Source organism: Arachis ipaensis, chromosome B4 (assembly GCF_059453495.1).
Source record: "Arachis ipaensis isolate K30076 ecotype BB chromosome B4, ASM5945349v1, whole genome shotgun sequence".
In the NCBI taxonomy this organism is placed as follows: domain Eukaryota; kingdom Viridiplantae; phylum Streptophyta; class Magnoliopsida; order Fabales; family Fabaceae; genus Arachis; species Arachis ipaensis.
The window spans coordinates 110,384,490-110,397,523 of record NC_142439.1 but is presented as its reverse complement, the minus strand read 5'-3'; the positions used below and the strand labels follow the sequence as shown (position 1 = coordinate 110,397,523).

The 13,034-nt window shown below is 29.0% G+C and overlaps 1 protein-coding gene across 18 annotated transcripts; it reads right to left on the bottom strand.

Moving 5' to 3' along the window:
- Positions 1-275: 275 nt before the first annotated feature.
- Positions 276-5,668, bottom strand: LOC107639226 (NAC domain-containing protein 87). 18 transcript variants are annotated; one of them, XM_088484192.1, is made up of 12 exons: positions 5,415-5,662; positions 4,569-4,755; positions 4,427-4,474; positions 3,873-4,013; positions 3,638-3,700; positions 3,004-3,107; positions 2,802-2,844; positions 1,522-1,591; positions 1,285-1,358; positions 1,076-1,186; positions 643-699; positions 276-513 (listed from the first exon to the last, which is right to left on the bottom strand). In XM_088484192.1, the coding sequence occupies exons 2-4, from the start codon at positions 4,753-4,755 to the stop codon at positions 3,907-3,909; spliced, it is 342 nt and encodes a 113-aa protein (XP_088340318.1). In that variant the 5' UTR covers positions 5,415-5,662; the 3' UTR covers positions 276-513; positions 643-699; positions 1,076-1,186; positions 1,285-1,358; positions 1,522-1,591; positions 2,802-2,844; positions 3,004-3,107; positions 3,638-3,700; positions 3,873-3,906. The 18 variants fall into 18 exon arrangements, with proteins under 18 accessions (XP_088340318.1, XP_088340320.1, XP_088340323.1 ...); XM_088484194.1 differs by lacking the exon at positions 3,004-3,107; XM_088484197.1 differs by lacking the exons at positions 3,004-3,107; positions 3,638-3,700 and having other exon boundaries at positions 5,415-5,663.
- Positions 5,669-13,034: the final 7,366 nt, after the last annotated feature.

Here is a 13,034-nt window from a genome sequence, read left to right as displayed (position 1 = left end):
AAGACTTTTTCATTTAAAAAAAAATAGCTATTACGTGGAGGTTTCAAACCTGTCAATTTAATTTTTAAAAATTAATCTACATTATTATTACACTACTAATCATTTATTATTAAAAAAATATTTAAGCAAAACATTAAAAATGTAGAAGAAAATTAAAATAAAAGAAATACCTTAAAACAAAATATAGTATACTACCATCATTTTTCAATCACATTAATTATAACTACAAAATATTAAAAATAACATGATAAAATACAGACTTATGTCCAAACTCCTAAACAATAAACATAACTAGATAAATGTATTTACAAATAATGCAAATAGATCTTAACTTCTAGCCATATCATTATCATCCAGAAGTAATGACAAACTAACAATGCAGTTAACAAGTTCTAATGCTTACACTAGCTGTGGCAGTAGCTTTTAAAGCTAAAACAAGATTATTCAGAAATTTCTGTTACAATGAGGAGCCTTTCTTTTAATCTCTATAGCCATTACTCCAAACAACAATACCTGTTCATGTTCAATGCATCATATCAAATTTCAGGCTTACTTCACATTCCAAATTCCAAAATTTAGGAGGACTGAAATTTGAAAAAGAAGAAAAACCAACCAATCATTCAGATGACAGATTCAAAATACCTTTTCAAGATGAGGTGCCATTCCAAGAGTTGAGAACTTTACGTTTATTATCACCACCTGTAATAATTAATACAAATACAAATTCTATTAGATATGAATAACATAAGCACAAAAAAAAAGCCTAACACATAGCTTAAGGTTTTATATTATTGGCATTAAAACTAAAAAGTTATCAGTGCTAAAGCATGGAAGATAAGCTTAATATCTCCTTTGCATAACTAATGGCACACAAATATCTCATAACTAACATAAGCATGTGATTAACAAAACACATTTTTCTAGATCAGCACGCCCGAATTTGACATGTCAAAAACTATGAAATTCTTTTTCCCATTTTGTAACTTGTAACCAATCATTTTTATATATCTATCTTAACCATGAATTAATATAGATAGTTATATAGCAGAAAACAAGACACATTTTAAGCATATACCTAGATTGGCAGGTGCACATTGCCTTTTTTCTGCACTTGCAATCTCAGCACAAAGCTTTTAAATTTCACGAACCATGGAGATTAATTTCTTCTCTATCACTTGCCCATGAGCTGAGAAGTAAATAAAAAGAAGTGATTACAAGAAATTAAAGAGAATAGCCAATGTGGTTTCTCTAACAGTCATTTTACCAATGTGGTTATCATGTTACCCAATATACGCTGAACTTCTCTGTGCCACAAACTCTTCTACTCCATGCCCATTGTATGTTACTCTCCCTGATTTCTGATTTTTTCATCATCATAACTAACCCAATTATTATCTTTTTTTTATTAAACAAATAGGAACAAGAAAATCCATGTGTAATAATTTAATTACTAAAATTTAAAAGGAACTATGGCCTACAATGTATGAACTTATTATAGCAAAATTTGATTAATTTGCTTACTTTTAAATCTTTGCCAAGTTTTCCAACAAAATGTCAATCAAGGCTAATAGCAATGTGGTCTTCCCTGAGCCTGGAGTCCCAACAACAGAGTGTGTGTTTGGATTACAGTTTGTAAACGAGATTTTGTATAAAATTGATTTTGCAAACTTGATTTTGATAAAAAGTAAGTTTGTGTTAAAGTGATTTATGTTTGGTAATTTTTGTATCAAAATTGATTATAGTAAAATAAATGTTGTTTGTCTTATACCATTCAAAATCACTTTTAGATAAAAAATTACTAAAATAGACCTCAACTTAAATAATTTTTTTATATTATTCTATAATTTTAATTTAGATATTTAAATAAATCTTATTAGTTAATTTTATAATAAAATTAATATTTACTTACTAAAATAAAAATAACATATAAAAATAGATAAAATATATTTTTAAATAAAAATAAAACAATATAAATTTTATAAATATATAAAAGAATATTTAATCAAATATGTTACATTTTTTTAAGTATTAACTAAGAATGTTATTTTAGTATTTTTTTACATCGTACTCTTATTCTAGTACTCTCAATAATCTTATTCTTAATATTAATTTGGAATCCAACGTTTATGATTTTATTATTATCTATGATTAATTTTTTATTTAATTTTTTTTAATAGAATCATAATCTATATTATAAAAAATTACACTAAAACATAGTATATGAGAATTACAATTATAAAAGAGAGTACTAAAAATAATAAAAAAAATTAAATATTTACTTTATAGTAATTGAAACAAATCTGAAAATTCTTGATGATCTTTTTATATAGTATATTTTTAGTATTTTTAGTACTCTTTTTTTAATATGCTATAATTTTTTATTATTATTATTATTTATAGTTAATTTTTTGTTTAATTTACTTTACCTAATAGAATCAATAAATCATATTATAAAAAGATAATAACAAACATAATACACAAAAATCACAATTATAAAAGTGTATAATATCAAACAAACAGTTGAAAAAAAATAAAAAAGATAAATAATAAAAAAAATAGAGTTCATATAAATAGGAATAACAAGAATTTTATAAATAATATAATAACATACATGAAGGATAAAGTTGGTAAAAGATAAATAAATGGTTAGTATCATGGCTAAAAAGCTCGTTAGGAAAACGCAGAAGCTAAAAATAGTTGCTTCTTGTAAACGTTGGTTTTGGCAGCAGAATCACTTCTGCGTTCATGGAAAAAAATTTTGCCAAACCAAAAGTTGAAGCTTTCAAGAAGTCTAAACGTACTTCTTCCCTTCTAACGAGTTTCCCAAACACATCCAGAGTCATTCTACAAAACAAACCTCATCATTATACCAGCAACAAAATAATAATAAATAAATAAATAAAGTTTTATATGATTCTCGTGGGTGTATTTTTAGCAATAACAAAATAAATAAAAAAATATAGAAAGAGAACAAAAGAAAATAATAATAAAATAATCATTCACCTTCTGGGCTTTATGATTCCACTAACATTCTAAAGAAAATTATGATTCACCTTCTAAGACATTCACAATGAAGTTGAATAGTGTAGGCAATCAAAACTGTGTCACTTTATTAAGAGAAAGAAATCAATCAGCTTTATATTATCATTCCATAATGAAATTGCATCAACAAAATTAAATTATCATACATATGGTTAGCATGTAATAATGTAATCAAACATGAATGAATAGATGTACATCTATTAGATTAGACTTATTGCACAATAATGTAGAGTTTAAATGATTAATTTATAATTTGGATTGCACATAATAGATATTTCAATATCACATAATGGGACAATTATAGCCTCTTTGTTATAAATGGTTTTATTTCTTTCAATTCTTCCTTTTTGTTCAAAATTGACATTAGGCATAAGAACATCTCCGTAAACTTATCTTAACCAAAATGAAATAATCCAAATATATACAAAGTTTTCAATGAATTATATAAACGGTATATGGTTGTACTACATAAAAGAGGTTTTAATTAACTAAATTTTTCGATAATCACCCCTTGTCTTATGTTCGTAGATTGAATAAAATCAATCAATTAATTCAGTTAAATAAGAGTCCCCTTTTTTTCAAGTGCTCTTAATACCTCCTTTGCAGCTTTATACTTTTCCCGAAAAATTTCTTCATATCGAACAGTAGCAAGCATAATCTACAAGTTGATCAAGCGATAAAGCTTCAACAGAGATTAGTCCTTGAAAGAAAATTTGCTAATATATTTTGCAAGAATTAATTTTGTGCACACGAGACAAGACACGAGAATTAACAATAGTTCAATACTGCTTTCATATGTTAGGAACCATAATGAACCATCTGAGGTTTACCTTATGAGAAGGAAGATCAAGGTCCTTGTCTGCCTTAATCATTTCCCAGATTTTCTGACAACTGTAAGGAAAGTCTGACGCAGGAACTACTCCATTCGAGTCCCGAGCAATATCGCAGATTTTTTCTCACAATTCTGCAACCTACAATGAAAATAATCCAAAAGAAGTAGAAAAGTGATGTAAATTATCAAATATGAGAGATAATCATAACTTCATATAGCATTAGGGCTCCTAGAAACAGAGTATGCTCTATTAAGAGATAGTACAAAGTTAGTTAGTTTAGTTATCAGAGTTCTATAGCTAACAGATTTTTGTTTAGTTAGTTTTATGTTTTGGTTAGTTAGTTAAAGCTTGCTCTTTGTGGTTATTCTTGAGAAGAGTCTGACTCTGAATCATGTGTATATATATATAACAATTGTATTGGTCATTAGTGTGAAGAAATAATACTGGTTTTCATTAAGCTCATTTTTATTTTTTTTCTCTAAACAAGTAACCAACTTTGTTCTTAATTTTCTGCATTACTTCACAGCTTGTTTTTCAATCTGTGATGTCACCTTTCTGACAAAAGAAGTACCACTCCTTCTCTCCCATCTTTGCTTTCTCTGCACACCAAATAATAATCAAAATAATCGGTATAACTCATAAGTCATAACTAACTAACTGCTCATGTACGGACATAATATTACTACTTCTTACTTGGTAAATCCCAGGGTTCGGATTTGTTCAAATCGGCTTCACCTATGGCAGTTGCACTGAAGCTGCTGTTCATGACCTTCTCGGTGAGGTAATAAGTGATGATTTCTTCATCTGTTGGGTGGAATCCGAAACCTGGTGGCAAATCCAGCGGCTCCTTGCCTTTGTTAACTACGACAGGCTCTTCCATCTAACACAATCAAACTAAATATCTTTTAACAGATTTTTAGCAGAAAAGGAAACAATCAATCAGCTTTATATTATCATTCTATAATGAAATTGCATCAACAAAATTAAATTAACAAAGGTGAAAATATATTTAGTTATTTACAAAATCAAATGGAGAGAGTAATAAATCTCCAATAGCATAAATCAGAGAAAACAAATCTATCCATAGAAAATGAAAGGAAAACTAAAAAAGAACCTTGAACTTTTATGAGGATATCATCGAACACTTTCTCTGAGTTAACAAGGACAACATCCAAGAAATTATACGTTAGCATAAAATAAAGGATATCATATTAAAAAAAGAGTGTCACGCATATGTATAGAAATCATACTTCAAATATTGCCGAAAATCACTGATTCCTTGAATAGTTAGATAGAAACAAAAATTTTCTCGCAAAATCAGTAAGCAAAAATATCTAGACTAATTGTGTCGCCATCAAATTCACTGAATAATCAGTCACAAAAAAAAAAAAAATCACTGAATAATCGCAAAAGTAACAAAATCCAAATCCAAAATCAGAGAAGTAATACATCAAACCACAATCGGAAAGATTCCACGAAGAACGAAAAGAGAGAGAGACAGAGAAAGACAGAGACAGAGAGGAAAATCTCAAAAGTTACCGTGTCGCGACCAAAGGAGATGATGCATCGACGGAGGAGACAACGCAAAAAGAGATTATCGAAGCATGCGGTGGCGGCAAGGACACGAATGGATATAGTGGTGGTGATAGCGGTGGCGATGGAGGCGGCGATAGCTGTGAGCTTTAGGGTTGAAGCTTGATAATCATTTTGGATTTGACGAGATCTTCTCTCTCACACAGCAACGGGTGATAGCTTTAGGGTTTGTTTGGAGGGGGGTTTAGAAATTTTAATTATCTGTAACAGTGGGGCCTGGGGGGATTTTTTATAATTATGTAGGGGAGTTTTATAATTTGTCACAAATGAAATATTTTGTGTAGGTTTTAAAAATTTCCACTAGAAAACCTCCACTAAATATTAAAATCCTTGTAGTGAGAAGAGTCAAAATCTACTCACCAAATATGTCTTAGCATTGAAACTAAATAAATTTTTCAATCAAAATAAATTAGAGATATATTCATCTTTATACATTAAACGTGATATTTACATAATCTCTTTTCTAATATTTTGAGTACTTACAAAAGAAATAACTGAATTCTTTATTTATTTATGTTATTTCTTGCAAAATATGCCATATGCAATTCTTTTACCCTTATTACTTTTTTTATTTTGACCTTTTTTTTTATTGCACATAGTGAGGATCTATTGACAATTACAACTTGATAACTAACGTTAAATTAACATAATTATGCTTTAAAGAAATAACTTAAATGCATGAGTATGTCGTTAGACACTAATAACGTTAATGCATTTAATTTCAAAATCAGAAAAGATATTTATAAGATGTATTCGCTTATATTTTTATATATGCCTCGTTAAAATTTAATTTGACAAATGTCATATTCATTTCAACCTTGTCACTTTTAACAAAGTGCTTTTGTATTTCTTAAGAAAATTTCTTTAAAGCAAAAACCCTTATTTCGGGCATCGTATTTATAAGTCTTTTGGAATCTCATACTTTAAGATCACAAGATTTATGCAATTTGAACAATCTCACATCTTAATGTTCAGTTTTACTATTTGAAACTTTATCCATGGAGAAGGACTTCTTCAATTTTTAATACAACATCTAGATATATACATTGGCAAACTTAACTTTAAAACAAAATAATATGTTCACCTAAGTTACATATTATATGAATAAAATTTATATGATAGTGGGCCTATCACAAACACCCAACACAACATTAATTTGTAAACGGTATTTTTAATCCATTAATCAAATATTGATAATAAATTTTGTCAAACAAAAAGTCTATTTTTGAACAAATTTATTATTCACATGGAACCAAATAAGTATCACATGTTTATTACCACAAATGCGCATGTAATTTGGTCAAGTACATAACTTCTTTTGGGCCGATCGTATCCCCATAAACTACGTATACATAAATTTATTTAGTGCGGCTTACAAAATATTCTCAATAAATTTCTGTCAAACAATAAGCATATCTTTGGGTCGACTCATTGTTCAAATGAAAACTTGAGAACTATACCTATTTATTATCGCATATATTTTCTATCAATTGGCTAAACACCAATCATCCTTTGGGCCGATTAGTGGTTACATAATTAAATAAAAAATAAACACAAGGTTCAATGTTTATTATTTAACCAAATAATAATTTTTTTGGATCGATTATTGTTCGCATAAATAATAAGTATTGATTTATTCTTAACCATTTGTCCAAATATATAAATATCATTTACATGTATATATAACTCTGCCAAATATAAATCTTCCTTTGAGATGATCAATATTCACATAAATTATATATTACTATATTCCTAATGTTTTAAAATAAATCAATTTTTATAAAAGAGACTACTTTCACAACATAATATTCAATCAATTTATTTCAAAACCAAACCTTTAAATAAATGGATATAATAATCTAAATTGCTACTGATTTTTTTATTTAACAAGACTAAATGCGCATATAGCACAAAAGTAATAAAATAATAAATCATAATATATAACAATCACATAATATTATGTCACCTTCATAGTTATACATATAAATTGCATATGAAAATAACTAATTTTTTTATTTAATTCAAAAATTGAATTCACTTTAACCATCATAATGAATTCAAATTAAAAAAAGACACAACAATTTTTTTATATACCGAAATTAATCATACAATAATATTTAAAACTTCGTTCACACGAATTAAATCCAAATATGAGAAAAGAATAAACAAAAAAAAAATCTTTCCATCCAAATAATACAATAATTTTCTAAAACCAAATTAAAGACATAAATATCTTTTACATATATGCTTGTAGGTGTGACACTGCAATTGGGATAAAAACTTCTTCTCCTTTATTTTGTTCATAACCTTGACTCTTCCAATGACAACCAAATTGAAAATTATTCTATGTCAATTTCATGAACAAAAAAAAAATTGTATATTTATACACACTATTACATATCCTTTTAACATGTGTCTCAAAAAAAAAAGTTTATATATATATATATATGCTCCAAAATAATTGAATTCCATGATTTTGGCATGGGACGAGCTAGTGTAAATACCTACTCCTATGTTATCTTCAATTAATAGTTCTTTCAAACTATAGTGAGTTATACATCATAATGAATGGCTATTCTGATGTACTTGCAATCTATGATGTTACTGGGGTAGTCGAATTAGAGAAAGAGATCAAGAATTTTTAAGAATACCAGCAAAAAAATATCCTTTCTCTACCACGTCCACGACTACAATCACTAGACTGATTCGCAACACTTCTATCTGTCGTCATGTATGCAAAGAACATACCAATTAAAAATGTGTTAAACATATTCGCACATCTTTCAAAATGCTTAATCAAAATAAACTACGTTAAACTTAGTTAAAGAAATATATTATCCGTTGAAATCAAATAAACAAAGAGGTAAGTGCACATTCCAACTTCATAAATATTTAGCAATATATATTACTACATATATAATTTTGTCCGTATGCAAATAAAAAGTCATCCAGCCATAAGTAATTTAAAATAATCTCATATTTGATTTTTTTTTTAATTTACTATCATTTTTGTAACACCCTAACTTTTAGCATGTCATGATCGTACCAAAAGTAAGGCGTTACGGACCTGATTTTCTTTATTATAAATTTACTATTGAGCCTTTACGTCGATATCGCGTTTCTGTTTTTAAGAAAATTTCAAAAAAAAAAGATTTTAGTAATTAAAAATCACATAACAAAAGATCTTCAAATAATAATAACCACATAATTACTAATAATAATAGATGTTATACGATTAAATTCAATGTAAAACTCAAATACAATACCTATCCCTCTGCATAAAATAAAAAAAAAAAACCCTAAAGCAACAAGGACGAGGGAACTCTATAAAAACAACAGGAATCACAAGTAAATCTACTAGTCGTCTGCAGCTTCTTACTGAATCTCCGAACCTGTGTTACTGAAAGGGTGGAAAATTTGGGGTGAGAACAAACCACACGTTCTCAGTAGGGAATGGGAATGCCGTAAAAGTAATGGATTAAAATGCAAATAATTAACTTTGCTCAATAAAAATATATTTTTATCAAACCCTTTGAAAATACTCTTGTTTTACTTTAGCTAACAAATTACCTCTTTTTTTAAAAAAACTCTAAACTCAAATAAAAACTTAAATATAAAATTAGTCACATTTTCTGTCTCTCAGCCACATAGTTAATCCTCAGCCAAATGTCAACTTGTAATCACTTTAATACACTTACAAACAAGTAGTGCAAGCAAGAGATTCAATTCAATGTACAAGCAAGTCACAACAAGACAAACAATACAATCACAAAGTAATAAGACAAGCAAGCGCAATCAAATGCAAATGTGCAAACAACATGATGCATGTCTATTCCTAACGCAGGCCATGAGCTCATGTGTCGGTTGCCTACCTGCTCCCGACATTACCCAGGCACAAGTCCCAGCTGGTATGGCTTTCCAGATGCATCAGTGTGCTTATAAGTCGTACGGCTAGGCTGCATCAGTGTGACTTTCCAAATCAATAAGCGTACATCTGGAAAACAGTTCTCAGTGTGTGGGCGTCCCCACTTTACATTTGGCACTAAGGCCCAAACAATATCACATCTACTCTCCTGTGGTAGACACTTCATTAATTAATATATTCTTTAAATTCTTGTTCTCTGCTCTCTTGTGACAGAGATTCCTTTTCTTAATAAACCGAGCTCAAATCTTTACTTAAAACAAAATTTCTCCTTAAAAGATTGGGTTTAAAACATTATATTTTTCTTAATAAATCAAACTTTAAAATAGAGTAAATCTTTTCTTAACTAAATATATTTTAAATAATTTAATTTTCCAAAACCAAATCTTTTAAAATAACTTTTCAAATAAAACCTCAAATTTTATAAAATTTTGGCGGCATTTTCTCTAAAATTCGGTCTAAACCACCCTTACGGGTTCCCTATTTCTCAACAATTCACCAGCCTTTTTCTCAACAATTCTCAAATCAGCGAAATTCTTAATAATCAGAAAACAGTCACATTCACAGCAATAATCCATACTCAATAACATTACTATTATTAATATATATATATATATATAGATATATTTGCAATTATTCAATTAATTTTGTAGGCATTCTAAATTAAAAATGTTTATCTTTAAAAATAAATCCCCTACCTTTATACGAAATCAAAATCAACGAAAACTTTGGAGAAACTTTTTTATCGAGCTGTTGCAGAAGAAAGCGTCAGAAATCATATGTGCCTCCTAGAACTCCAGTTGGCCGAACTCAAGAGAAAGAGGAGCTAAGTCACCGTCAATTTCTACCGGATCAAAGTAACACCAACATGTAGAGGAAGAAGATACAAACACTTTTACCGGATTAAATTTTTTATTGGAGTTACGGATCACAAGAAATTGAAGCTAAAAACTCATGGTTTCCATAAAAGCTCACATTCTCTCTCGGCCTTTCTTTCTTCTTTTTTTTGCCAAGTTCAATTCGGTGGTGAGAGTAAAGAAATGTTAGTGATAAGGCTGATAGGAATGAATGGATAATTTGTGGTGGCTAATGCTTCATTAGGTGTCATTGATTAATAATTAAAAGTGGCATGTGTAACAATTATATGTATGTATATATATATGCACAAGAGCACATAAGCCACGTTTCTAATTCTTTCATTTGGTTATATATAAAAAGAGAGCATGTGTCATGTTATAAACAAGTAATAATATAATATTGTAATAATATAATACAAATCTTAATGGCTTCGGCCAAATAAATATAACTAAATAATAATAATAATAATAATAATAATAATAATAATATTTATAAAAATCAATTTAGACTGTAACTATCAATATAGTTTCTGATAGATAATTTAAAATAATAGAATAAGTCATTATTAAATTAAATTTTATTTTTAAATTCAAAGCATAAAATTTAATTTTAAAAACTTGGATGTTATAATTTTCACTCTTAAAACATATTGAAAATTAATGTGACTTATTATCGAAGTCTTTAATCAACTTGTTGACACTTGACTCATGCAATAATAATAATAATAATAATAATAATAATAATAATAATAATAATAATAATAATAATAATAATAATAATAATACCTTAACATAATAAAATAAAGAACTACTAGAATGATAGAGAATTAATTATTTAATTACACAGATAAAATTAGTTTAACAAAAAATTAGCCAGTATAAAAGTAAGTTTAACCAACTTCACAAATATTTAGCAATATGCCTATTTGAATAGAATAACTTAAACTATGTGAGATATATGCATTTAAGCTTGAGAATCACCAATTTACTAAATTTAATTCTAATTTAGAACCAAAAGCACAACAACAACAATATCACATCATTATAGCATTAGAACTCACAAAAGTCTAATAGCCTAATCTAATCCTATCTTAACCACGTAAGTTCACTAAACAGAAAAATTATTTCTAATTAAATTATAATACTAATTAACAACTAAAACCTAAATTAATCCTAAATTTAACAAGAACTAAAACAAAAATTTATTTACTGGAAAATGCAGAAACGGAAGTGGACGGGAGAATGTTGGTGGTGGTTAGTACTGTTGGTGGCAACTGACAGAACTAGATAGCAGTGAGAGAGAGAGAGACGCTGCTAGAGAGGATGCGGTGGTGGGGTTGAGATGCAGCGGGACTGACAGAGTGGCGGGAAGGAGAGGGTTAGAGAGAGTGGAAGAAGAAAGGGAAGAGAGAGACGGATTGAGGAGGCATTGGTGGGGCTGACGGAGCGGCGGGGAGGGAAAGGGTTAGAGAGAGTAGGAGAAGAAAGGGTAGAGGGAGAGATATTCAAAATGAAGGAAGAGAGTGTTCGCGCTTCGAATTTAGGGCAAAATTACTGTCGAAAAAATCTGACAGTATAGAATGCAGCATTTTCATTAAATGGGTTTACTGGCAGATTTATCCGACGGTAAATCCAATACTAACTTACGCACCTATTTTTTTATTTTTCTCCAATTATTACCGGCGAATTTACCGTTAGAAATATAAATCCACCGATAATAATTTAACTTGACGAATTCGACGTCTTCAGCGCCAGTAAATTTCTGCTACTCTGCAATACTAAATCTGACGGTGCTCAGCATTTTTCTTGTAGTGTAAACCAAATTTATCTTTTCCAGTGAGTAAAATTAGTCAATTTATGCATAGTCCGTTGCTGGCACATTGAAAGGCAGTGAAGAGAGTTCTTAGATATATGCAAAGCACCAAGCATCATGGTCTGGTTCTACATAAGAAATATGCCATGAGGTTGTATGGTTTTTCTGGCTCAGATTGGACAATAGATGCTGAGGATCGCAGGTTAGTGTTAGGTTACAGTATGTACCTTGGTGCTAATTGGATTTCTTAATCTTGTAGCAAACAAGTAACTATTTTAAGATTTTCTACTGAAATTAAGTTTCGGAGCCTGACATCTTATGAAGCATAAATGGAATGGTTGCAGAATTTGCTTAATGAATAAGATGTAAAGTTGAATACTCCACCAACAATTTATTGTGACAACCTCAGCACTGTATTACTTATGGCAAATCTTATCTTACACAGTAAGACAAAATATTTTCAGCTTGAGGTTCAGTTGATTTGAGATAAAATTCAGAAGAAACTGCTTCATGTTGTCCATGTCCCAGGAACTGATCAAGTGGCAGATTTGTTGACTAAACCTCTCACAACAACAACATTTGAAAGGTTGAGGTCCAAATTGAGAGTTATTCCTAGGCCAACTATTAATTTGAGGGAGGTGTTAGTACACAGCATAATTGCTTGACTCCAAAACAAGAAAATCAAGGCAGTAAAAATTGGTTGGAAAATGGTTTGATTAGTTACAGCTTTATTAGGTTTAGCTCTTTGAAATCCAACTATATAAATGATTAGTTGCTGAGCCTTGTGTGGATCTTTAGTCATTCATTCTATTTCAGATTACTTCTGCAGTAAATTACTGCAGAACATTTTTCATCCATTCTCTGTTCTGAGTTCTTTACTTTCTTTCTTCTAATTCTCTCATCACAAAGTACTTATCATACATTGTAAAACCCTTACAATTTGAACATTAAATAGATCATGCAGTAAAATATAG

Excerpts from the sequence above, each read along its gene's own strand:
- LOC107639226 (XM_088484181.1), bottom strand. The coding sequence starts at position 4,755 with ATGGAAGAGCCTGTCGTAGTTAACAAAGGCAAGGAGCCGCTGGATTTG. Across the intron at positions 4,475-4,568 it reads CGAACCCTGGGATTTACCAA|AGAAAGCAAAGATGGGAGAG; the intron begins GTAAGAAGTAGT and ends TTTGGTGTGCAG. Across the intron at positions 4,014-4,426 it reads GTACTTCTTTTGTCAGAAAG|GTTGCAGAATTGTGAGAAAA; the intron begins GTGACATCACAG and ends TTTTCATTGTAG.